This window comes from Spea bombifrons, chromosome 10, assembly GCF_027358695.1.
Source record: "Spea bombifrons isolate aSpeBom1 chromosome 10, aSpeBom1.2.pri, whole genome shotgun sequence".
Taxonomy (NCBI): Eukaryota; Metazoa; Chordata; class Amphibia; order Anura; family Pelobatidae; genus Spea; species Spea bombifrons.
In genome coordinates, this window is record NC_071096.1 from 11063277 (window position 1) to 11089260 (window position 25984).

The following is a 25984-nucleotide window of genomic DNA, read 5'->3' on the forward strand; positions in this document are numbered from 1 at the left end:
AGGGCATGTTAGCCCCCAGAACAATGTCTACAGGAAATTTTCATCATCAAAATGTAAGACCTTGGATTTGAAATCCATGGCTTCCATTGGCAACACTGAACATTCTTACTGTCCCAGACAGCTTAATGATACATGGTTTCTACTTATTGATAAGGTTCATTGAGGAACATACAGCCCACAACGCTGCTCTAGTGACACTTTAGGGTAACACATGCATTATTTGACATTTATAACTTTTAGAAATTAACATTTATATCCCATGCACATAAATATCGTCCATACTACTCATTCTTCCCTCTACACACCAGATCTATAAGTACTCGTTATATCAGTTCTCAAGACATTAATATGTTTCTTTTAACACATAAATTAAGTCACAGAAGTAAAACGTGAATGAAATTGTAGGAGTCAGTTTTGGCACACGCAGGGCATAGGACGTAGGACCAGTATGACAGTAAGGTTATACGATGATGATGATGACGATTGCAAGAATTAACTAAGGTTTATTCATTAAAGCAGGGTGTTTGCAGAAATTTCAGTTCATCTTGTAAACATCATTAAGAGTTATGAAGCAGGGCTAACCCTGCTATGCATCTCCTGCAAGAACATCTGGTCATGCCAAAGGAATTGTTCAGCTGGTAAGCTTCCTCAAGAAATGTCATTGATTTAGCAAGTCATTTACATGGACAGATCATCTTTTCTTGCAAGAGAATCTCAATGGACTGACCCCTCATAATGCTTAGTAATATGGTAACTATACTCTGCTCTATTTAATGTAATTAGCTGCTCCAAGTTACCCTTATAATATGCTGTGAGATACCAATTCTCTACCAGCAAACAGTATGTGGTAACTCAGCTAATAAGTGCCATATAAGATCAATGTCATGTAAACACAGCAATAAGAGAAAGTAAAAACTGTCTGCTGGCAATGCTTGTTATATATAAAGTCAAAAATCAGGGAAAGCAAATACTATCACATAACATAGTGCATGGAATAGCCATCCATTGGAACTTCTTATAATACAGTACTGGGGTGACCACATGGTAAGGATCACTCCTCTGGCACTGAGATGCTTATTTAGCTTAATGTCACACCTAGGCAGGACAGGTGGATCAGGTTTTAGTGTCTTAGTTTGTTACATGCATGTCACATGCACTGTAGCGGGTTGTAATTATAATTTAAAATCCGGTCAGAAGCGGGTTGCCAATCTATCAGTAAACACTGAGACTTGGGTGGGATCAGGGATTTGTTTTCTTGGCACACTGTTCTGGGTTAGCGGACCCTGCTCTCATATCGTGAAATGGACAGGATGGCTACACCCTGAAGTGAAATAGCGACACATACAGTGCTTCTTTGGAAGCCCACAAATTGCCCATAGGATTGTTCTGCTATCTGGGTACAACAGGCAAACACACATTCATCTGTATAAAATGAACATGCTGTAAACACATGAGTAGATATGGACACACAAGACAAGGAGACAATGAAGGCAGAGGCTGGCAGTGTGACCATTTAACCTGCAGTGGGCAGACAGTGATGATACTATACACCCCAGGCGGGCAAAGGGTACTATTATGGCCTTATGTGTATGCCCATTGGCAGTAGACTGGTTTTGTGACCCTAAATGCCGCCCCCCCCGGTTTGACAATGAACCAAAATGTCTCACAACCAATGACGTGAGTCACGGCTGGTAAACGAGCCATGCAAGGCTGCCGTTGATGGCATCTTCATAGTGCAACATTATCACTTTCCTTGGTTTGCAATCACCTCAAAGGTTTTAAAATCCTCTTAAGCTGCTTCAGGGTCAGCAATGGTGATTTAGGCATAAAACCTTGTGACGGGAGGAAATCACTTAGCTGACTTAACTTCCTATGGCAATTATGCTCTACGCTACTTTTTTCTATTTTTCACTTAAGCAGTTTCCTAATGTAGTTCCTACAATAAATGTGCCAATTTCCCAGATGTATTTTGCTAGAGAGCAGAGATTAGTAGTTCTTCTTTCTTGCCTTGCGTTGTGGATGTCTCTGTGGATGTGACAGCCTGGATTGGATCAGGTGTCAAGCATTCCTGGCTGCTCATCCCTGTTGGCGTCAGGTCCATGAGCTCTCCTGAAGAGCTGAGAGGGAAGGAGGCGGACACTGAGATGCCAGAGGATGGGTCTGCAGAGCCAGCAAAAACACGAGGGGGCTTGGGAACTAGGTTGGGCTCAAATTGGGCCCGCAGCAGGATCTCTTGGTCACTGACTGACTTGCACATCTCACGGTCTGTGCCATCAGAAACCATTATGTGATAGAGGTCCTGTAAAGAACCACTTTTACTGTCTAAATTGAACAGGCTGTCTATGAACTCTGCAAACTCCAACACTTGTGGGCTTGGCACCTCTGCTACACGCCCATTCTGTACCGGTAGCTCCTCTCGGGATGGAGTCAGTGCTCTGTTGGCCTCCACACCTGCTTTCACATCTTCTTCCCAAGCAGGCAAGTCTCCTGGTGAAGAGCGTCCACTATTGTGAACAATCTCTGTGTGCTGGCTCTCTTGTGAGTGTTTAGAAAGGGCATCTGCTCCTAGAAGCTCTGTGCGGGAGCTCAAAGATGGGTTCTCCTCAGGAATGGTAGGATCAATGAAAAAACAGTGTGTCTCGTCTCTTTCCAGCACAGCCCTCAGACTCGGAGACCCACGAATGCTGCGAAAACCAGAGGAACGTCTTGAATCAAAGCTGTAAACGGACTCATTGTCTGACAGGCTTTCCATTGTAGCCAGAGGGGCCCTGCGATCGTGCAGGGATACAGCAAGGCAATCCTTGGTACTCATCAACAGAAGTTCCACTGGATCCTTCAGCACCGGGGACAGAAGACGAGAATCGTAAAAACCCTCCAAACTGATCTCAGACTGTTTACTCCTGTAGAGATGGGTGGCAAGAAGAAGAGAGAATCAAGAAAGATGGCTACAACAAAAATATGAACAGAGATAGTGATGGAGTGGCATAACAAGGGAACTATCAGAGTCAGATAATAGATACTCATTAAGGGTAAAGTTGAAAGGTGGAGTGGGGGGGGGACAGAAAAACACAATGAAGGAAGATAAAATTACGTTGGAGGACAGGTGCAATACATTATGAAAAGAAATAATTAGTTTGTTTTAATGACTTGACATTTGGTAAGGCTGGGAACAAGAATGGTATAGGAAGAGTAAAAAGGGGGGCATTCCAATATCAAATATTATACATGATACAGGCTGAAAAACTCACAGATGAGCAGGAATGGAACACTAAAGATGACACAGACAGGCCATGGCGGGGAAAAAAGCGACAGAACAGTTTCTGTTACACATGGAAGAATTAAGGGAAACCACCCTGGTCCCCAAGCAATGAAAATACTGGACAGGCATCATGATGCGTGCAATGGAAAACAAAAGGGTAGTGAAAATGGTATGGAAATTATTTGGAAATTGACAAGATGAAGTTTTTAAAAAAAAGAACAAATAAATAGAAGTAATAATGTATAGCCATACTGAAATAAAGATACTAAGTGCAAAACGAGGCCATAGAAAAGCAGCGGCTAAATACATCATGTGAGGTCATAGCTCATGGCAACAAATGGGACATGGTTTTTTTGGCACTATGAGCCAAAGTGCTGTTATGTTGCAATAATTTACAGTTTTTTGCCTTTTCAAATAAATATTAGTGAACACTAAAAAGCAGAGATTTATATAAAAATGAGTGATGCTACACTATGTTTTCTCACTTGGTGCTGCTGTTCCTCCGGTTAGAGTTTGGTGCCCCTGGCATGATGGCAGGTATTACTTCCAGGATAGGAGGGATGAGATGCGGCTGTTGGTTGAATATAAGCTCTGGGTTCAGATCCACCTCTGTTGGACTCACCATCACCTTAGCAGCTGACAGCAGAGCTGTCTTGCCTTTGTTATAATTTTCCAGGACCTGTTAAGAGCATATTTCACTGTTACAACTAAATGAATTAGATGAAGATAGTTTTACTCATTTGCAGCATCCTAGACACAGACAATTATTTATTTTTGTAAGATTTCATATTTTTTTGTTTCATACCCAACCATCGCTTGGTTTAAGTACTCCTCCCCCTCACCTTGTTTAGTCCTTCCATTACCACATGCGGGAGGTGCTCGTGAAGCATTGCTGGAGAGATTATCACCTCTTCAAATGCTTTATTGTCTCCCCATATTGCAAAATATGTTGGTTCTTCTTGATCCCAGAAACTATTGAAAAAAAAGGAGTTAAAAGGAAATATTGGGAAAACATACGTGGTGTATTATAAAAAGACAAACAGGGACGTTGCAGGTGAACCAAATACCTCTTCTGCAAAAAGGGATCTGGATAAAGAAAGGTTAAAAAGGAGGGGACTCATTATGGAGATAAACAAGCATTATGTGCGGTGAGTGGAACCCTTATGGGAGGAAAATCTTGAATAGGTTTGTTAATACACCTATGCCTATGGCCATACTGATCATTATTGTGCCTTGCTCAGTATAGGAATGGCTCAGGTATGACTTAAAAAATAAACACAACCAAAGAAAACCTACCATGGTGTCTTTACATCTAAAAGTAAACCATAAAAGTGTATAGAATACTAAACATAAATATCTAAATAGCAAATTAAACGCCCACGTGGCACTCACCAGCACTGTTCAGCAGGATGGTTGTGTACCACGTGAATGATTTGTCCTGGTGGGTACAGCGGTGTGCTGGCAGATAAAGCTATGGTCAAGTCACTCGGGTGAGTCCAGAGTCTGTTACTGGGCACAGTTATCCCTTCAGACTCATCAGGGAGTTCAGACTTCGGAATGCACTTCGTCCCCCCAAGAATGATCCGCCACTAAAGACGCAATGAGAAATCTATAAGCATGTACATCAAAAGAACATTGGTGTTGAAAATCTTTACATAAAGCCAAAACAGCAAATACCTCCAACTCCAAATACACCAGCAAGAAATAATCACAAAAGTAAACATTGACAAGTATTTAAACTATAAAACAATACACGCATGTAACCGACAAATTCCCCCGTAAATGTCACTTTGTTATTTTGAATCATATAAAGATACTCGATGGATCTGATTAAAGTCGCTGGTCGTTTTTACGCAAAGCCCAGTTAATGCAGCGTAATTCCAATAGCAATGGCGAGGCTGGCAATGCTTGTGCAATCACCATGGCAACCAGTGGAATATTTCTGCAGACTGTACCGCTTATCAGCCTGCCCGAGCAAATGATTTTAATACATAACCTCTACAATCAGTCAGTCAGGATGGAGATGATGTTTCACCTTGGGTTTGTTGCTTCTCTGCAGTACATCCAACAGGTGCCTGCGGAAACCTTCTAACTGGGACAAACCAATCCTGTAAGGAGAGATTCACAGACATTTTGCACAAGGATCAAGCACATGCAGTGGCGTTATACATTTCTCACCCATTGTACTGATCTTCCTACCTGGGAACCAGATCTTTTCCCAGCACAACCGACGTAACAAACTCCTTTGAATATTCCATGGCATCCTCACTAGTAAGATGACAGAAACACAACTACTGATACAGATTACCGCGAATGTCGCAGCTACCATTACGGGCTGCTTGCGTTGATGGTATAAAAACACAACATGCATATGGACGGTATATACCTTAGCAGCCCCCCGGGTGGGGAATATGCAAAACACTTAAGGGACGGGTACTGTGGGCGTAGAAGGAAGGAAAGAATTGCGGCTGTGCCAGCGCCAAGAGAGTGGCCCACCACAATCAGACCGTAATGCTTAGTTCCTCTTGCCTGGAAAAAAACGGCCATCTTTAGATTTCATCACAGTTTCATGGATGGTTACATGAACCTTTGTCGTTATTTAGTATTATACACCAGGGATATCTGCAGTACTGAAGGCTTACATAAACGTTACGCCTTAATTTATGAAAATGCTGGCCCACTAAAACGTACCGACATTTATAAAATCTCATCAAATATTTATTCCCCCTCTTTTTCTTTCTTTCTTACAAAAGCCCCTGCTCACCAGGTCACGGCCAAATGCTTGGGAAAGAACCATCTCTTGCTCCAGCTTCTTCTTAATGTATTCAGCAGAAAGTACCATCCCCTGAGAAAAATAATACAGGTATATCACCTGACCACGTAGGCCTTACGTTGACTGTAAGCGTTAGAAAAGGTGTTCCCTAACCTATAACGTATGTCACACCTGATATACCCTGATCAAAGCTACTTTATATACTATCCGACTCTGAATTTATTGTACCCCCCTTTTATTATACTGTAAAGCGTTAAGTAAATATGTGAGTGCTCAAATAAAACTATACAGCAGGTTGGACTTTAAAATGAGAGACCTTCCAGAAAGGTCAATGTAGGAGGTAGGGTATAACATTGAAACTATGGTATTTTATTTACATGAGACAACGATGCCCCAATACAAATATTACATGTGGAACTGCCAAAAATACTGTTTACTACGCTCAACAAGACACCAAACAAAAAACTCATACAGGACATTCCACCAGGACTAAACCCATGAAAACTATCTCAGAAATTTCGGGACCCAACATAAGACATAGCTTTGCTGAATTGGTTGTATCGACCTATCACTAGTGAATGAAATGCATTAGGTGGCTTTTCAAATTTTTCCATAAAGGGATTTTATTTGAGAATTACTGCAATTTATTTTTATTGCTGATGTCTGTGGAGCTCTCTGTTACAGTATGTGATGTTGCTGGGGCAAGGTGGGACCTCAGTTGTATGGCTTGTTTCACAAGGTTATTCCTGCTATTGATATCACAAGGATATGAGTTTAGCCCATTGCACCAGGACGGGCACATCAACGCAATCTGATAATCACATAGAAAACAGTTACAAATCCACCACTTTTGGCTTCACTGGAATATTACCTTATGGCCCAGCCATGTGCCATGGTGGCCTTCCACAGGCAGGCGTTCTGCATCACCGGTCAAATCGGTCAAGGCATCCTGCAAAACAAAGCATAATGATTTTACTCCTTGACATAAACCTAGCATTATCCGAACAGCAATGTACTGTACGTGCTATTTTACCTTTGGCGATAGAGTCCCACGAATACTAATCACAACTTTCTTCTTGTCGTGATCCACCGCCACGAAAAATGGAGTTTCGTAAACCTGCAACGAGGAATAAATGATGTGTGACTCATTTGTATAGCGATTAAAATAGCCACACAGATCCACATAAATGCACAGAATATAGAGTGAGTAATTCAACACATCCTCTGGACATACAGTACTGAAGATTCTGGACTCTTCCCATGAACATATGTTGTTATGAGTCTGAATGAATAAAGTAAGGGCTCCATAACATTTAATCAGTCCCCAGAAATGCCACTTTTTGCTATAAACATTACACCTTTTAAGTAAATGTGATAACTGAACTTGTACTAGATTGAAGGACAAAAATAGGTAAGAATACTTCTGAAAGAAGAGGAAAACAAAAACCCGTTAACAAACACTAGAAGAAATGTAAACACTAACTGCATCATGGCAGGATGTATACACAATGTCCACCATGCTCATGTTCTCATCCAGGAAGTGCCTCTTTATGGCGATTGCATTACAGCCACAGCAGTTGTCCTCTTCGATGGTTACTCCAGGTGCAAAGCGGGGTCGGGAAGTGCAGAGGCAGCAGCAACTACTGAGGTTGGGATAACATGGATGGTTAGGTTGGACAGAAGAGAAGAAAAGGGTAAAGTGGGAGAATGACAGCAGGGGTAGAGAGAGAGAGCGAGAATGATGTGTGTCATCAATTCAAGGATTTATGGAAAAAATTTAAACAAGGAATTCAGTGAATTACAGATTTGTCATCCAACGGATATGCGTTGAATACTCACGAGCATGCTCCGGCTAACCGACAGATGCCACACGTTGGCTTCCTGATGAGGTACATGGGCCAACCATATGCTGCCAGTGCAAACAACATGTAATAACACACCTCCTTGTATCTCTGCATCTCTTGCTGAGGAGAGTGAAAAGGCATATGAAGCATAACACCTTGGAACAACATGAATGTAAACAGTACGTCTGTGCTTAGCCTTTATACTCACTGTATTTTTTAGGTCAAGATATTTTGTCTTCCTGGTGACGGGCATCCCAGATAAAAAGGCCAGTATGTCATTATTAGCCTGAAAGCATAGGAAACATAGTCAGTCACCATTTCTTTTTAAAATGTATCTTTCATGGCAAAACGTTATCTTATATTCATTTTGTCTTACCTCATCCAACACTGCGTTCCTTTTAGCTCTCTGACGCTGACGAAGGAGGACAAGTCCGGCAATGATATCAGATGGCACGATGTCAAGATCTCTGAAAAACTCTGCAAACAAGTAGGCGATTTCCGAGTACGCATCCTGATAAAGACAGACATTTTATTCAGTACTAGACACAGAAGGACAACGTAAGAGTATCAAAGAACATACACCAATTATATTTTCATGACATCTACTTACAGACTGAGAGTCTTTAGTGCGGGTGCAGCACAGGAAGACTTTCAGACGACGGGTCCAACTACTGGCTTGACCTTCCTCCAGCCGGTGTCTTAAAAAGAAAGATTGATAAATTACAGCAGAATCCAGTCATGGGGAAGAAATGGAATGTATAGCTAGCAAAGGGGGGGTTATTCACGAAAGGGGCTAATGCAATATTGATAAAATGTTTTTACAATGCCCACAAAAGTTCCACACTCACCGTAGGTTGTATGTGCGCAGGTTTCTTTGTCTTCTTTTTGTTGCTCGTAGTTTTACAAAGGTTCGCCCAGTTGGATCAAACACGCAAAGCACCGTGATACAGACGCTGAGTATGACTACCCAGTTACACACAACCATTCCTGTAACATGATGACATAAGACGAATCATCTTACACACTGACCATGCACGACCACAAAGGATGCTGAGCTACTTGCAGCAGTAAACCACTACTGAAAAGAAAAAGGCACAAAGGCTGCAGCATAACCAGGTTTTACAGGGCCCAGGAAAAAAAATGCAACCACACCAGATACTGAGCAGATCTACTAATCTACCAATGCAATACTGGATAGGGTCATAAAGGCGCAAGGACCTTAGATTTGCTTACCAAGTGTGACATTCTTTGCCGTGACATCATTGCAGGATGTGTAATACTGAGCAAGCCAGACAATGCCCACGATCGCATAAACAAACTCAATCACCAGGATCGCTGAAAAACAAGACTGTTAAATACCAGCACGTGTCTTCTTTACATGGGCATGTGGCTACCAGAGCCTCTATGAGCTTACTCACCTAGCCGCACGTACAGTACATACTGCATGGAGTCTCGGGGCTCTGTGTACAGGATTCCACCTCTCATGCTCAGCCAGATGATGGCTACCTCGGCAATCATACAGCTCAGGAGGATGCCAAGGTACCCACGCCCATGATCCACCAAATTCAGAGAACATGTTTCATGCGGGTTATAGGTCAGACCAAAGAGAACCACGGACAGGATAACAAACCTGCAATAGATTCACAGAGAGAGTTCAGACTCTTAGTACCGAACAACAAGCTCATGATTCATGCAGCTTTGTGAACACAAAAAAAAACAGCTGTGAGTGCCTTAAATATTTTAAGGTTGTAATCTTACTGTCTAGCCAGTGGCAGTAACGCATGTACACACAGTCATAAACGCAGATAAGGTACAAAACATGGCAAAGCATGTAAATATGGCCATAAACATCAAACATGTGGTCATAAAGTTAAATCAATCCCACACATGCTGTTGTCAGAAGCCTTGTTCAACTTGTTCAAGATAAGACGCAATTGCTTCTCACACACGTGGTTGACACCCAACAATTTGCAGGATCCAAGTTGTTCATGTACAAGCAATGTGCACGCAATCTACAGAATCACAACCAAACACAAGAAACAGAAACCTGGAAAAAAAAATGCGAAAACACAGCAAAAAACGAGAACTCTTACTCACCAGGTGCTGTGCAAGACAAAGAGGAAGATTCCTGGCAGCACCAAATCATCGCTGCCCACAGACCAGCGGCGGCGGAAAACCACTATCCCTGGCATGGCGAGCAGCAAGCACCGCGTCACCGCGGCCTGCCATTACTGTCTGCCGAGAGAAAGAGATGTTACTCCCCCTGCAGAGGACAAGTTCCTTCGTTACTGTCCACAGAATGGGGATGGGAAGAGAGAACGTCACAGTCTGCTGAGACGAAGATCATACACAAGGACTGTAGGAAAGTAGGTTAGCCACACAGGGATATCATTTATAACAATACAACATCAGACAAAATGCCAAACCTATTCTAATCCTGGACCGCGCCAGCAAAGCTGAGCGCAGTTCCTCCAGGTCACAACTGTATCCTTTACTGCTGAAGATGCCTTTACTCTCACTACATCTTCCACCCAAGACAACAGAACATGGTGCTTTCATCTTTTTTATTACAATGTCAATTATTCACTAATGATCATTAAATCATTATTATTCACTTTTTAAATTATTAACAAATGATGTTAAAATACTCATTGTGTATGAAACATTATAGAAGTGAACCTTTATATAAAGGCCTGTATATTCAATTGCATTACTACCTAAATTAGAATTAAATTAGAAATAATCTGTGCTCCCATACCACTAATGCATTCATACCATTACCGGGCACGCACTAACAGATGTGTATAACTGGTTTTTAAACTGGATGCTGTTGAAATCTGGTAAACCCGGGACACTAATCTTAATAATGCTCACAGGTTCTAAAAACTCAGTAGCGTACCTAAAAGGGGAGTCCGTCCGGGTGCCACTCATCAGCCACTGTGAAGCTCACACACTGTGCAAAGAAAACTCTTTTTCCTGCCCTGGTGTCCTCACACAGTTTGCAGGGCACCACAGCGGTAAGGCATGGGTCTATGTTAGGCAGCCATCAGGCCACATAGAAATCAGCGCGGCCCCAGTGCTGCTCAACTGGCCACCGGACCAGTGAAAACTGCAGGATAGGTAAGGAGGTGTGGGAGGCTGAATGGATGAATGAATGAGTGTTTAGAAGGAGGCATAGGTGGCACATGCAGGGAGTTTCAGAGGGGCAAAGGTGGCGCAGGCAGGCAGTTTCAGAGGGGCAAAGGTGGCACAGGCAGGCTGCTAAAGCGGAAGATGTGGTACAGGCAGGCTGTTTCAGACCACCTTGAGAAAGACCTGTGTGTCGAAACGTTGCCTGTGTGAAATAAACACACCTTACTATTTGAGTGCTGAGCCTCTGCTTCTTTATGTTTGACATATTGAAGGACTTGGTGGTACCCCGGCTTGTGCATCCATTTCACAACTGAGTGCTGTATTCCAACCTTTGTTTCTGTGTATGGCTCAGTGTATAGTGATGGGAGTTATGCTGTACCACCATCAATGTCTGTCTTAGTATACAGTGATGGGAGTTATGCTATACCATATCTGTTCAGTAAATGTTAAACATATTTAATTTATTTAAGTGTTGACATACAGGAAAAACACTAATTATTAATTTTTTGTAGGTGTCTTTACATTTTAAAGTGTACACAATTTACCATTTTGTTAAAGAGCTCTTCCACATTAGCAGCATTAAATAAATTTATATTCAGCAACATCCCCGAGTATAGCAACATCCCATTATTTGTTATTGTTATATTTTAGGAGGATATTTAAAGAGCTGGAGCTCTCCCTTACACACAACTTATTTGGGGGGAGGCGGCAGAGATGCAGAATCCTTATTATTTTCCTATTTCCCTACTGTGGTCGTTTAAGACTGCATTTATAGTTTTAGAAATCTCTGGGGAGCTTGTAAACCATCGTTCGGTTCCACAACAACCCCCAACAGTACTGTGTTAAGAACATCTCCTTAAATACTTATTTTAAATGCAATGATGTGTTTTTATTTATTTATTTATTTTGTATTATGTGATTTTAATCTGCTTGTATCTTTTTGCAGTTTGTTTGCCTTTCCTCACACTTTGATATTCCTGCTTGCCGATCACACAATGATCAAGACTCAGCAGCCCTGCTTTCCTGATCACAGTATTTGTGATTAGCAGCAAGAGGCAGGGGTTCAGAGATCCCTGAAATGTCTTCACAGATCATGGAGCCTCTCTTTCCTGTTGAGGACCCCTACATGTGTCAGTCCTGAAATGAAAATGAAGCACTTACAATGTAACAAGTGTTCAATCAAGAGCACTGTCACATTATTTCAATAAGCTCACAGACACCAAAGGAAGCAAACAGCAGATTAAGAAATATTATGCCCTTGAATTTAAGTGTCAATTTTTCTGATGTAGTATTAGGTCCTCGTTAGAAGCTCTTGAGATGTTTTCCTGCAAGAACTCTTTTGTTGTCCCCACATAATGCATAATGAAACACAAGATTTCAGGAAGGTCTCCTCACCCATTAACACGGATCATGCAGAGCCAGCTGAGAACGTCTTCCGGGAGAAGCTTGCCAAGATGAACATTTCAAATGTCTCCTGCAGGAAGGGTTGCGCTGGCCCAGTGTAAATCAGTGAGAAGGGTTTTAAATAAAATCTCACAGACCACCTATGTATTTTGCAGGGATAGCTCAGCCCTTCTTGAGGGAGAAGCTCACTGCTGTGTAATAACTCTGCTCTTAGAGAATAGCCTCTAAACTGCAGGTCTCTGCAAACTCACTTTGGGCTTTGCCTATCCAATAGGAAGCTGATCTCATCAGTTAGTGTATCTCAGCACAGAAGTAACAGCCTATATTAACAAACTCAAAACAGTGAATCCTATTTGAACCGAATGCTGTTTCTGCTAGTGGCTAGAGAATTTGTGTTGAAATCATAAAAAAAAATAATAATAATAATAAACAATAATAATACAAAAAACCGCTGTGTTTTTTCTACATTAATATTCCCTTTACGTTAGGCACATGCATGTGAACAATGCACAGCAGTGTAAAGCCGAGTGTGTGCCCTGAAGAATTCCGCGATTAACAATAAACAAAGAACTCACACAATGAGCCTGCTCAGTTACTAAATAATGGATCTCAGCAACTAGACTGGCTGCTACTTTGGCTTCTGAAAGGTCAGGTTGAAGAATGAAGGGGGATCAAACTTCAAAAAAAAAATTAAAAAAAAGTCTACTTCTTGCACTCATAACCAAAACTATCGCAAGCGCGTGAATTAAATCCCAGAGTATAAGTCGCCGTTAGAACTTTTCTCATTCAAACAAGCAGATTTCTCTTCTTTCTTTGTATTGTTATCCATCCCTATTAAGGGGTCAGGATAGTAATTAGCTATGCTAGTTTTGTCACCTTTTGATTGAGATTGCAGCTGGTTTAAACATTTAACCCCTTCAGCACCAACCGTGGATGGGAAGCCAGAAGGCCAAACAGCTCACATACGTGGAAGACTTGTCTATGTGGCACTAGTGCTCATACAAATCTAGAAAGAATAAATATTGACCGTTGCAAATCCCCTGATGATGCTTTGCTAGTAACCCCGTAAAACCCACTTTAGGATGCTTTTTTATTTTATTTTCCAAGGGATCCTTCCTCAACTACACATGGTCGACTTTTATATGTATTCTTTGTATATTTGTATGGGGACATTTCACCAATAGAAGCACGTTAGGGTTAGTTAATTTTGTAGATTCTTTGTTGTCCCCACATTACACCAGACTACAAGTGCTTCCAGAATAAATAGATGACAGAATGCCCTCTAGAGGACAATTGTTATAAACACACTTTGCAATTTTATTTTTAATAAAATATGTTTATGTTTTGCCCCAAATTTCTGTATATCAAATTTATAAACAGACACGCAAAATGATAAGAACCACTCGGCCGTCTGCCCAATTTTCCTGATGGAAAGACTGCCATATGCCAGCCCCATGTATGTTTAAATTCTCTTACTGTATTAGCCACTTCCCCTCCAAGACATGCACATTGAGATCGCTTAGTCCTTTCAGATCATTTTTATCCTGGAAACCGTTTACCATTTTGGTAGCCCCCCCCTTTGTTTACCACTATATAGGATTATTTAGAAGAAAAGATCATACAAGGAAGTTTAGGAAAAGCTAGAATTCAGATATTTACATTTCCCACACAGCCACATTTGTGTTTGCAGTTGCACTGAACCCTTTAACACACTGGCCGTACCACCAGGATGTGACTTTTCCAAAGAACAAATGTTCTTGTACAGGGAAGGATATAATAAGGTTAATATTCAAAAAAGAAAAAAGGCAACATTGTAACCACAACTGTTACTACAAAAAAAAAAAAACACTATGTTACAAGTTGATCTTCATAAGCCTATGCATCATATCTTCCAACTGTCCTTCTCCATGAGCGACATTCCCTCTTTTGGACCCAAATCCCTCTGCCCCACGTTTCTTTTTGGGTTTATTTTTTTAGGAGCTCAAGTGGATTGGTGGGTATAAGTGTATCACAGTATTCTATGGCTCTAAAAGCCACAATATCTGTGACTAGCATATAAACCAGGTTAATGCAGTCTTGAAGAATAGAAACAGTATCTAGCAATAACATAAAAACATCTAATCGATGAGGTTTCGCATCTTGGCTGCGATGGTCGGCCGGCTCCCTTTTCACATTTTAATCGATTAGAATGACACGCACAAAAAATGATTGGCTCGAGGAGCGCATGCTATTGTTTTATAACGCAGTTTCAATTTCCTTGAGGATATTTTAGAATCACTGCCGTGTTCCACTTACTAAACTAACAAATAATTGAAAGAAAAACTTTATAAAGCCCCAAATTCAGGGATGATGTGTCCTACACCTGAGCTGTCTGCTAAGTCTGTGGTTAATGAGCTTTCTTTCTAATCCTTGAGGATATGATCTTCAAGTATTAGTCATCCTCGTTAGACGGCTTTTTCAGTCTTCCGGACATGGGTTTGGCAATCGCGCTTAATGTTTCTCTATACTTAAACAAGCTTTGAATGCCACACCTTGAACACCTAGTAAAGTAAGCTCATGATAAAGCTGATGATTTTCTTTTGCTTAATTATACATTTTATATGCAGTTCCTATTGCTGCTCTTATCTAAAAAAGGGTAAATTCAGCAGTGCAGGTGGAACAGCACCTTTAAAGCACGGTCATATTTAATTGATTGTGAAATTAAAACAGAAATGGTCACCTGGATGAACGTTCATCATTTTTCTGTGGTTTTCTAGTGGCAAAATCCCAAGTACAAAGTAGTCCACGTGGACTAAATAACGTGTCTTCATAAAATGGGAGAACACGTGACAGGGGGGGTTAGGTTTCCAGCACTAAAAAGAACTAAAGGCCGTAATACCAAAAAGAGACCGGAAGAGGTCCGAAAGCCGAGTCTTGTAACGTACTGGTCGGGCACAAAGGAAAATAAGTTGCCCCCAGCCACTCTGTAGGCCGTTGTTACTACAGAAGATAATGATGGGATCTAGAAGCAGCATCTGTTGCTGCCACAGAAGCAGTAGCCAATAAAACTTTAGTATCCATGGCTACTTGCCTTTTGGGAGTAATCCATTGCCTTTGCCGATGCTGGATGCAGAGAACACAGGGAGTCGAGTATAATTAAGTCAAAAAGTGCGATTATGGAAATTTAAGGGAAACGGCGTTATAGGAAAATAAGAGAAAAGGACAACTTTGTATCAGAGAGAGTTAAGAGAAATTATAAGATGCATATGGAACAAAACAAACAAACAAAAAAAAATATATATATATATATATACACACACACACTTATATATTATAGACGCACATATACAAGACTTTACAAATCCCGAATAAACGGGCACTAACTTTCTTTTTCAAGCACAAACACAATCATGTGAATATAAACACAGACGTGCGTTAAGAGGGAGCGTGTTTTATGGGGAGATTCTAGCAACTAGCGCCAGCCACAAGGTTTATGACCATCGCTCATCTTCTGCAGGACATCACAATTATTACACTTGACTCTGTCTTGTATCTCGGCTGCGTGTTGTATTCTAACAGGCATCTCCAGCCCCTGTCGCCTACATTACAGCTGGACAACCCATTGGCCTTTGCTTGGTGCTGTACGGAGACTCACAACAAGCAAGGAGCTGATGGGATTTCCAATCCAACAGCTGAGGCCCAGCAACTACCCAGCTCAGATAATGAAAACAAATCCAATATTTTAATATTACTTCAAAAAAAGCAGATACCTCAAGGATTTGTCCTGCCCCATCCCCCTCTCTCCCAGGAACGGCGTAATAGGCGACCAGTTCCAGTAAGTCTTCCGTTGAACACTAAACTTTTCTCTCCATTCCACATGGACTATCGACTCTTAAATCAACACAACAAAATGAACTTTGGCTTTTGTGGCAATCGTTAGGAAGGACTAACGTCTGCTTACAAGCTTCTCTTTTACTGACCGTTTCGGATCAGAAACCTAGAATAAAATCGGTAATTGTACCGTATAGCATACTATACACATTGTACAGCGCTACAGAATATGATGCCGCTATGTAAAACAATAAATAATAAGGGTAGGAAAGGTCTACATGACCCACCTACTGTATGGTTTCTAGAAACGCTCATCAAATAACCTTCAGGTAGTTATTCTGAGAAAAAGACAGCAAACGAACGATGGCTGAAAACACTAAAGTTTGGAGCATTTACCTTATTTTGATTCTTTTCTTCAATTTTCCTAGGCTTACATACCTAAAAAAACCTAATATAAGGGCTGGGCAATGACTAAGACCAGGAAGTTGCCCATCCCCATCCTTGCTGGCTGATCGGGTATTCGATTGATTCAATTGATCGCACTGCCTTAATAAAGATTTTTTTCTTTCCTCAAATTCAGATTAGGATGACATCATTTTTAAAGCTATACGCAGCATTTTCATTTTAGGAATTAGAATAATTAGCTTCCCTTGAAGATTCATTTTTTTTAAAGACCTCTTTACATACTTCACTAGATACTAATTCTAATTAGTCTATTAGCAAGAAAAAAAATAGGTCATACTTGATTTTTTTACAATATATCATTCCTTTATTTTTCCGTGTCTTTGATGCAAAGATGTTCAATTTCATAATTAAAAGACCATCAAACCTCAAGAATGGGTGGCATAAAGTGGCAAAAGCAGCTTAACAATACATTGTGCTGTCCTCTATTCTTCTTTCTTCAAAGGGGAAGTTACTAAGGAGTGAAATAGTTCTATGGGGATGAATAATGCAAAATAAAGCAAAGAGGAAGTCAAGTGGTTATCAAGATGACATCATATTTTCATTGGCCTTTTTATACGGGCCACAAGCTGATAAGACACATGTGGTCATACAGTCTTGAATGGTGTTTCATGCAGATATGCAAGTGTAGAGGTTTGGGCAATGCTTTAGAGCAGGACTAATCTGCAGGAGTACTAATTCTGATTGTGGTAATAAAATCAGATAATCTGTTTACAGAACTGTAATTAAAGGAAGATAAATAAGAAATGAGAGACCCAAGAGGAGGGCGCGTAGTAGGAAGGTTGAGGGGGTTGGGATGGAGAGTTCTGAGAGCAGAAAGGAGGTGAGTGATAGAGGAGGGAGGGGGAGGTGATGGGACAGATACATCTAACATGCAGAGAGAGAGAGAGAGAGCTAGGAATGAGTGGGTGAGAGAATTCACAGCAAAACCTAAAAGGGGGACCCCGCTGTATAAATGTAGGTAGTGTATTGTCTGCTTTCACCCCACAGGTGTACAAACAAGCATGTTAGCTGGAATGTAGAATTCCAAGCCGGCGCTGACACACCCTAAAAACAGAAGAGCCCCAGGGCAACACCTTGTTACCACAAACAGGATGCAGAAGCCACAAAGCAGGACTCGGGCAACTCTAATTAGACACCTTGCCAAAAACCAAGGCAGGTGTAACGGGTGAAGCCTAATCGTTACAGCTGCCAGCACATTTCGCCCCGACGCACACAAACATAGCTCCAAGCGCACATCTGGTTTTTGTGTCGTTCTTTGCTGGTTGCTCACTTTCCGTTTCGCAGCTGGCCATGAAAAGGTGTCACATCGCAGAGTAGCGTGCCACGTTAACAAACCGCTCACACAGAGCAGGATGGGGGGGTTTTCTTCCGCTGCCCGGTACAGCGGCACATACAACACAAATGAAATATCTGCACATACATGTCTAACATATATCCTCTTGGAATGCCTTTATCGCTCTCACACCTATCGCTCTCACCAAATGCAAAAGTTTTGCTGTGAACTATCTATGCGTATGTCATCGTAAAACACCCATCTTCTGCACCATATCTACGCTTAACAGTAACGTCATAAACTATCTCAGCATCTACCAGTCGGACGTGTTAAAGCACATGACACAATGAAAGCACCTTTGTGCCAGCTAGCCTATGACATCATATTGCACCTCTCTGCCTGTGCAATCTCTCTCACTACTAGTCTGCAACATCATCAAGATTACTAATCCTAGACATTTTGCGGAACCTCTAATTTTACCAGTCTGTGACATCATAAAACATATTAGTTCCCGACAGTCTGTCATTTCTCTACCTTGTCTTATGACACCATAAACCACTGATCTGCCTGCCAGCCTTTGACATCACACAAAGCATCCATGCGCCTGCCAGCCTGTGACATCACACAAAGCGCCCCTGCGCCTGCCAGCCTGTGACATCACACAAAGCGTCCCTGCGCCTGCCAGCCTGTGACATCGCACAAAGCGCCCCTGCGCCTGCCAGCCTGTGACATCGCACAAAGCGCCCCTGCACCTGCCAGCCTGTGACATCACACAAAGCGTCCCTGAGGCTGCCAGCCTGTGACATCACACAAAGCGTCCCTGAGGCTGCCAGCCTGTGACATCGCAAAGCATCCCTGCCAGCCTGTGACATCACACAAAGCATCTTTGTTGCTATTAGCCAGTGACATCCCAAATCATCCTGTCTGCCAGCCTATGACATCACAAAGCATCTCTATACCTGGCAGTCTGTGACATCATTAAGCATTTCTTCGGCAGCACAGGTGTACACAGAAAACTTTGTGATAACACAAGCCTCGCTCCCCGCAGCACCGGCATATAAAACCGACCCCACATTACACGAGGAATTTTACGATAAACATCTAAAACGCCTGTCCGTAAAGGTCCTGACACCTAGGCGTATGATAGCCCAGCAGGCGCCGCCAGGTGGGTCACCCCATCCATCCCCGTACATGCAGCTGACAGGGGAGTGTGCAGCCCGCTCCTTGGAACCTGTCCAAACTGCATCAATTACGTAACAATCGGCTGTAGACACGGCTCCCTGTGACATCACGAACAGCTGTATATGCATTATCCCTCATCCCATGACACCAGGCCTGATGCCCCCCAGTCCCAGGCTTGTACCATATATCCCTGGGGGTGGGCGTGCGCCCGCTGGGGTATCCTGCACCCCCTCCCTGCTTCCTCACCTTTCGGGGGTTCCATGCCGCCTACTCTTCTGCTCCTTCTTTCCGTGATCCCGGCGTAGCGGGCACGTCCGCACCGGGGCGGGACCAGACGTCACTTCCGGAACATCCTCCAGCACCGGCGGTAACCACAGCAACTGCGCCGGCGCCGTGACGGAGCCTGGAGTGGGCAGGGGGAGAGATAGCAGCAGGCGACCGAGGGTGAAAGGAAAATCCGTTATAGCCTAAGAGGAAACGGATTTATCCTCATACCAGTTTACTAAAGATAATCCCAATTAACTCATTATCCCTTTCCCTTTATGATAAGTCAATTATCGTGAATTAGTCCAAACCTATGATGTATTACACCTAGTTCCACCGGTTCAAATAGCAAATAATATTATTGAGGGAGCTAAATAGTCGTGGGGACCCCTAAGGTATACAGGCAGGGGCACATCCAAAACTGTATCTGCTGTGAAAGGAGGCCACTAAAAACCACCCATTTACCAAAAAAGGGCCACTATTTATAAAGAGCAGGTCTAGGGGTAACGCTCCAAATGTGGCACAGTTGCCGGGGAAACCAGTGGACAGCTTATACTGATTGGTCAAAGCTAAGCACCAGGATCGCACTTTCCGTAGTTCATATTCAGTATATGTTGTGGATTGCGTAATATACTGTATACACGGTATATATATATATATATATATACTGTATATACGAAACATATACCTTATATACGGAGCATATACAGTAAGCAGCCTGTGCTTCTATAGTGGAGGGGATGTAGAACAGGGGGGTTGAGGAGGAAGGGGTTAACTGCAAGTGGTGTAAAGCTTTAGAAGATCACAAGGCAGCTCAGAACATTATAGTTGGCATAGAAGTAGAGATTTTAGTGGTATAAACAAAAGTACACGGTGGAGCTTTTCTTGCTGGCCCAGACCAATTGTTAATCTGAACCCCCTTACTGATGTTAAATCGGTACGTTTATTATGGCAGTATTACGTTGTGGTAGTGGTCACCCGCCTAACCTATTAGTGGGGGTGAAACAGTAAAAAAAATTATTAACATTTTGAAATTCCCCTCCCTGGCATGGAGATAAAAACAATAAATATTGCAGAAGAGGAGATGGGATAGAGCAGAAGGCTGTCTGGGTGAGCGAGCATGCGCAGGCAGCACCTAGGGAGCCATATGCAATATATGCATTTGGTAGAGACTTAATGGCGTAATGTGTATATATATATATATATATATATATATATATATATATATATGCGCTGGACCTTGTCCACTCTTGGGCCAAGACAAGTTATTATGTTTGTAAGATATCGGAGAATTTGTTACTTGTGTTTATATCTGTAATGTTGGTAAATAAAAGACCTCAGCCTTTGTTCATGAAGCCTTCAAGTTATTTATTATGGTTAAGTTACCCTGGGGCGAGCCTATGGTTAGTGATGCCTGGGTGTAGTACTTCTTTGGTGCCCCCCTCCGGTGACTAACAGTCACTCATACTAACACGTAAACTCACTCTAGCACTGTATGCTTACACACATAACCGTGTGTACATACATTATTTTTCCTGCTCCTCTTCTCCTTTTCCCAACCGCCACTTACCTTGGGCTCAGTCCTGACACTCCAACACCATAGGCTGATACACACTAACGCTAAACACTATTCGTTGACATCCACACACACATGCTGATGCCAAATACTAACAGACATACACTCATGCTAACGCCATACTATACCACACACTAACACACACTCTAAAGCCATACAGTTGCAGACACAAACATGCTAACACTATATGCTCAATAACACAATACACATGCTAAACCATAGCACATGCTATAATGCCATACAGTAATAGACACACGCACACTAACACTATACCATAACACACATGCATACTAACACGATATGCTGGCACCAATGCTATACAATAACACACATGCTAACACTAGGCATATATACAGGGCCGGCCGAAGACTTAACGCCGCCTGGGGCATTTTAAACTTCGCCGACGCCATAATCTACCCCCCCCCGGTACTTACCTTTAAATAGTCCTGCGGCGAGTCTCCCTGCTCTGCCACGGTGCCGGCTTGTAATGCTGAGCGCCGGAAATTGACGTCACTTCCGGCGCTCTGCATTACAAGCCGGCACCGAGACCGAACAGGGAGACTCGCCGCAGAGGAGAGAGAGAGAGGGGCGCCGAGCGGGTAAGCGAAAACCACTCGGTGCCCCTCTCTCTCTCTCCTCCGCTTCAAAAAAAAAAAAAAAAGTGCTTGGGGCAGCAAAGTGCCGCCCCTTATGTAGGGCCGGCCCTGCATATATATATATATCAGAATGAACCTACACAGAAGCTCTATCAAAAACCACGAGGAAGACAAATATTGCACCCCGGTAGGACATCACTTCACCCAGAATAATCACTCCATCCAAAAACCTGAAAATTAAAGTACTCAAAGGAAATTATAAAGACTCCCAGGAAAGGAAAATATTTGAGATGAAAAGAACATATTTCAGCACCATAAAGGAGGAACTTCTGGTTTCCTGACACACTATCAGAACGTCATATGAACAAACATCTTAATGTTTTCCTATGTTTATTTGTTCTGTCATTTGTTTATCTCAACCACTCTGCATTTTTCACCTCTAGGCCCATCATTTATGACACCCCACTCAACCCCCCCCTTCTCTAACACCATCACTTGTTTTAAGTGGTAACCTGATGAAGAGAGGATAACTCTCGAAAGCTTACCTTTTAAATGTAAGGTTAGTCCAATAAAAAAGGTATCGCTGCATACCGCAATACTTAGTTTTTTACAGTATATACAAACACACACACATCGTGGAAGCTGTCCTATCATGGCGTCACATATTGCATGTTACGTGACCCTGCTGGGAACCATGGTTACCAGGCAGTTGGGTGCCATGCACCCGCAGTACTCGCCTTAGCATGCTCCCTGATTTATTCAGCCACATGCATAAAATAATATATTTGCATATTTGTTTTAAAAGCCAATGTATTACAGCGATATGTTTTACTAATGATCTGTTTAATAGTTAAATGGATCACTTCTTGTCATCCTCCAAGTGGTCTTTTAGACCAGTGGGAGCCCTGATTAATGGTACACTCCAGCCATCATACATACGTTAATGCATATGATAGTTGAGAGGTCCCTTTAAATTTGCGTGTTGTCCCTCATATGATTTGCCCCTTCCTTCACCTTCCATTTTGTGCTGGAGATCTAGCCACCGAAACACCTTTCCTGATACATGTATACTTGCCACCATGTGCAGAAGTCACTGCCATTGTTTCCACCGGGCCACGGAGAAGACAGGGAGTTCCTCCTTGAGGTAAGTTTTTATGATTCAAAGAATGCATATTAAAGTGCTCACAAAATTCTTTAATATGCATTCTTCTTTGGTGAGACTTCTTAGGACATTAAACTGTCCCTTTAATCTTTTTATATGGTTGGTTCACCCCAGTGTGTGTGAAGGGGGCAAGTTGTCTCTTCTTCCTCAGCTAGGCTTGTGAGTGCAGGTATGTCTTTAGATATGCAGTAAATTCAACTAAATATGTGTTTTTGGTCACTCTGACGAGTAAAGCAGACTTGGTAATTTAAGGTGTTTGTAATTGAGGCTCCTAATGTGAAACACCCTGCATAGTTTATCATTGCTGTAGATCAAGGCCAAAACTCTGTTTTCACAAGAACATTCATTCATTCACGTTTACTGGCATTTAGAGTTCCCATAGTGTTGTAAGATGATGGTTAGCCCCACCTCCCTGATATATTTTTTTAATGCGCAGTGGTAAATCTCAGTACTCTAGTCATTAGCTTCTACTAGTCTTGTGCATTCGTATTCTGGCGAACATGAAAACGAACTTCTGGTCTCCGGCTGCCCGGAGACTTGCCTTGCAGGGCGCGGCCAGGACTGCCCACTGATGTCAGTGGGAAACACCCCCTTTTAAAGGGAAAATGGGCGGGGCGTGTCAAGACCCCGCTCCCGCTCCCTGGAGGATTCGGGTCTTGACCCGGAGAACCGGAGAAGTGGTGGTTCACCCGGCAATCTCTGGGTCAAACCCAGGAGGTATTTTGTGGAAAGTAGATAAATAAACAACAAGGGAATTCATGTAGTTCAAACAGCCAAGTAAATATGAAATGCCTAAAGAAGCTTCAGTTTTGTTACAAATACAATTTATGAGACGTCAATGGCAGATGATTGACAGACATTTTACTAGAAGCTCATAGGACATATTTCTTAAATAAAAATATCTGGCCTAAAGCACCAAATGGGAATTAATGAGCAGCAGCATTCCATCAGTTTCCATGGAGATTGCTCCATATTTGAACTTAACCCATAAATGCTCCTTATGGTTATGGCCCATAGTGCCATGGAGAATATTTCTTTGTACTTCTAAATTGGATGATTTGTTAATACACAAATAATTAACTCATTCTGTGATGTAAGCAATGCCTTTCAGTCTCCTTCTGTCTCCTTGTCCTTCATTCGATCCATTTTTCTGTTTGTTCCTTTTTTTACCTACATCCAGCAAGCAATGAATCTGAAAATGAGCTTTTCTTTTTTTTGTGTAATTCTGCTGAATTATTTATTAAGTATTATTTATGCATGTCGAAAACAATAAGTTACTGTCAGGCACGTCCCTTCAACTTGAAAATACATAACCGATGCGATTAACTCTCGGTATAACTGACATATTTCACAGAATTTAATTTATAGTCCTCAGTATTTGGTCCCTCTCCCAGTTGTGTTGTGGACTTTTTACTGGATTAGTAATCCCTTGCCATATAGAGAAAGACTTCCACCAGCACACACTGTTCTTCTTTCATTAAGGTTGATTGATTGTGCTCTTCAAAAGCATGATAAATAATTTATTACCATTTAGTAATGCTTTGCATTATTCTAATCCGAGGAGATGGCCACTTTAGTGATGAAGGGTAGCTCTTTGTGGCTAGGTGTCCTATTATCTTCGCACTTCAAACATTAATACCTACTTATTAGTTACTGTCAAGCTTTGGCCAGATGGAGTGTTGGTGGGTTAGGTGGATGCTGAGCACCAGGGGCAGATCCATTAGCTATTGCTTATTTTTATAGTTTTTTTTGCAATATCATTTAATGTTTGTTCAGTAATAAAATTAACTGTGGCAGGCATTGAACTGGTCTGAAACTTTTGACTATTGACTAGCGAGGAGAGGGCTATTGTTTGTTCTTAGCTGCCATAGCTTAAACGCATCATATTCATTTTTTGTGCATTCAAATGCATATAGGGATTCATGAAAATTTCTTGCATGTCTCGCATCTTATAGTTCTTCATCTTCTTCTCTATTCTTTTTTCTCTCTTCTTTCTTCATCCATATCTCCGTGGACATGGCCTCCTGGCGAACACCTACCAAAATGGCGGAGCTTCCGGTGATGTCCTCCCCCCTGATTGGAAGGTCAGGGTAGGCAGCGCCACTGGAAGCGCCACCATTTTACCATCAGTTAACCCTGTGTGAACTCCACAATTTTGGTGGAAGTTCGCCAGGAGGTTATGCTCGTGGAGCTGCAGACGAAAAAAGAAGAGAGAAAAAGAGGAGATAGAAGAAAAGAGAAAGGAGAACAAGGAGATGCAGAACAAGAAGAGACACGGAAGCTGAGCTGCGACATTCAGAATTGGTCAGCAGAGAAGCTACAGAGACATTCGGAAACAAATGGGCCAGAAACAAACAGAAACATTTGTCTTAATAGTGTTTGGCCCATTTTCTGGGATTCCCCATCTGGTTGAAGGTTATGGATTTTTCCATAAATGTTAATCAGAAAAATGGATATTGTCATATTCATCTGAGAGATTTAGATGTAATGTAAGAAAGTTGTAGTTTACTGAGAGAATGCTAGATAAATGGAACAGCCTCCTATTAGAAGTGGTAGCGACTAATACAGAAAAGGGAAATGAAAGCGTGCGTGGCATTAAACTATACTGAATTTAAGACAAGATCAAGGACTGAATACGTTCTGAGTCTTTACATTAGAAAAATAGGCAGACTAGATGAGCTAGATGGTTCTTATCTGACGTCAAATTCCACGTTTCAGAAAATTTCCCTAAATGTTGACATTTATGGCGAGGGCATGAATTGCTCACTTCTCTGGAATTTAAAAAGTTAGTGAAGGACACTAACACTGACCTGCTTCAAATATTCAACTTTGCTGAGGAAAGTACAACTGCTGGAGTCTGGATGACGAAGATATTCAGTTCTTGTGAATTAATAATTCATTGAAGTTGGATAGCTGTTAATCCTGTACATTAATAAATACATTATACGTTTGTGTAATTATAACATAACCAGCCAAATGTATCCACTTCTGTCTGAGCAGAATACTTACTTACTGGAGCTCTAATCTCTTTACTGTATTTATGAATCTGCATACATTCATTTCGATTCCATGCATGTAACAAAAACTTTTATTTCAGTTACACTGGTAAACCCTTTTTATACTCTATTTTTAAATACCAAACACTGTAAAACCTGTTCCCTGCTTCAAGGAAAACTCATTTAGGTGTATCTTTTTATAATACAGCACAGGTGATGATGTAATAGTTCACAATATCCATTCTTTG

The 25984-nt window shown here is 41.8% G+C and overlaps 1 protein-coding gene across 1 annotated transcript; it reads right to left on the bottom strand.

Annotated features, from left to right (window-relative positions):
- Window positions 1-545: 545 nt before the first annotated feature.
- Window positions 546-19463, bottom strand: DAGLA (diacylglycerol lipase alpha). Its single transcript, XM_053448518.1, has 20 exons — window positions 19389-19463; window positions 9974-10111; window positions 9295-9506; window positions 9110-9211; window positions 8725-8863; window positions 8487-8574; window positions 8253-8387; window positions 8085-8162; window positions 7872-7996; window positions 7516-7675; window positions 7066-7149; window positions 6904-6981; window positions 6024-6104; window positions 5646-5788; window positions 5459-5527; window positions 5295-5367; window positions 4652-4848; window positions 4102-4231; window positions 3745-3938; window positions 546-2900 (listed from the first exon to the last, which is right to left on the bottom strand). The coding sequence occupies exons 2-20, from the start codon at window positions 10066-10068 to the stop codon at window positions 1973-1975; spliced, it is 3111 nt and encodes a 1036-aa protein (XP_053304493.1). The 5' UTR covers window positions 10069-10111; window positions 19389-19463; the 3' UTR covers window positions 546-1972.
- Window positions 19464-25984: the final 6521 nt, after the last annotated feature.

Excerpts from the sequence above, each read along its gene's own strand:
- DAGLA (XM_053448518.1), bottom strand. The coding sequence starts at position 10,068 with ATGCCAGGGATAGTGGTTTTCCGCCGCCGCTGGTCTGTGGGCAGCGAT. Across the intron at positions 9,212-9,294 it reads TGTACTGTACGTGCGGCTAG|CGATCCTGGTGATTGAGTTT; the intron begins GTGAGTAAGCTC and ends CTTGTTTTTCAG. Across the intron at positions 3,939-4,101 it reads TAATGGAAGGACTAAACAAG|GTCCTGGAAAATTATAACAA; the intron begins GTGAGGGGGAGG and ends TGCTCTTAACAG.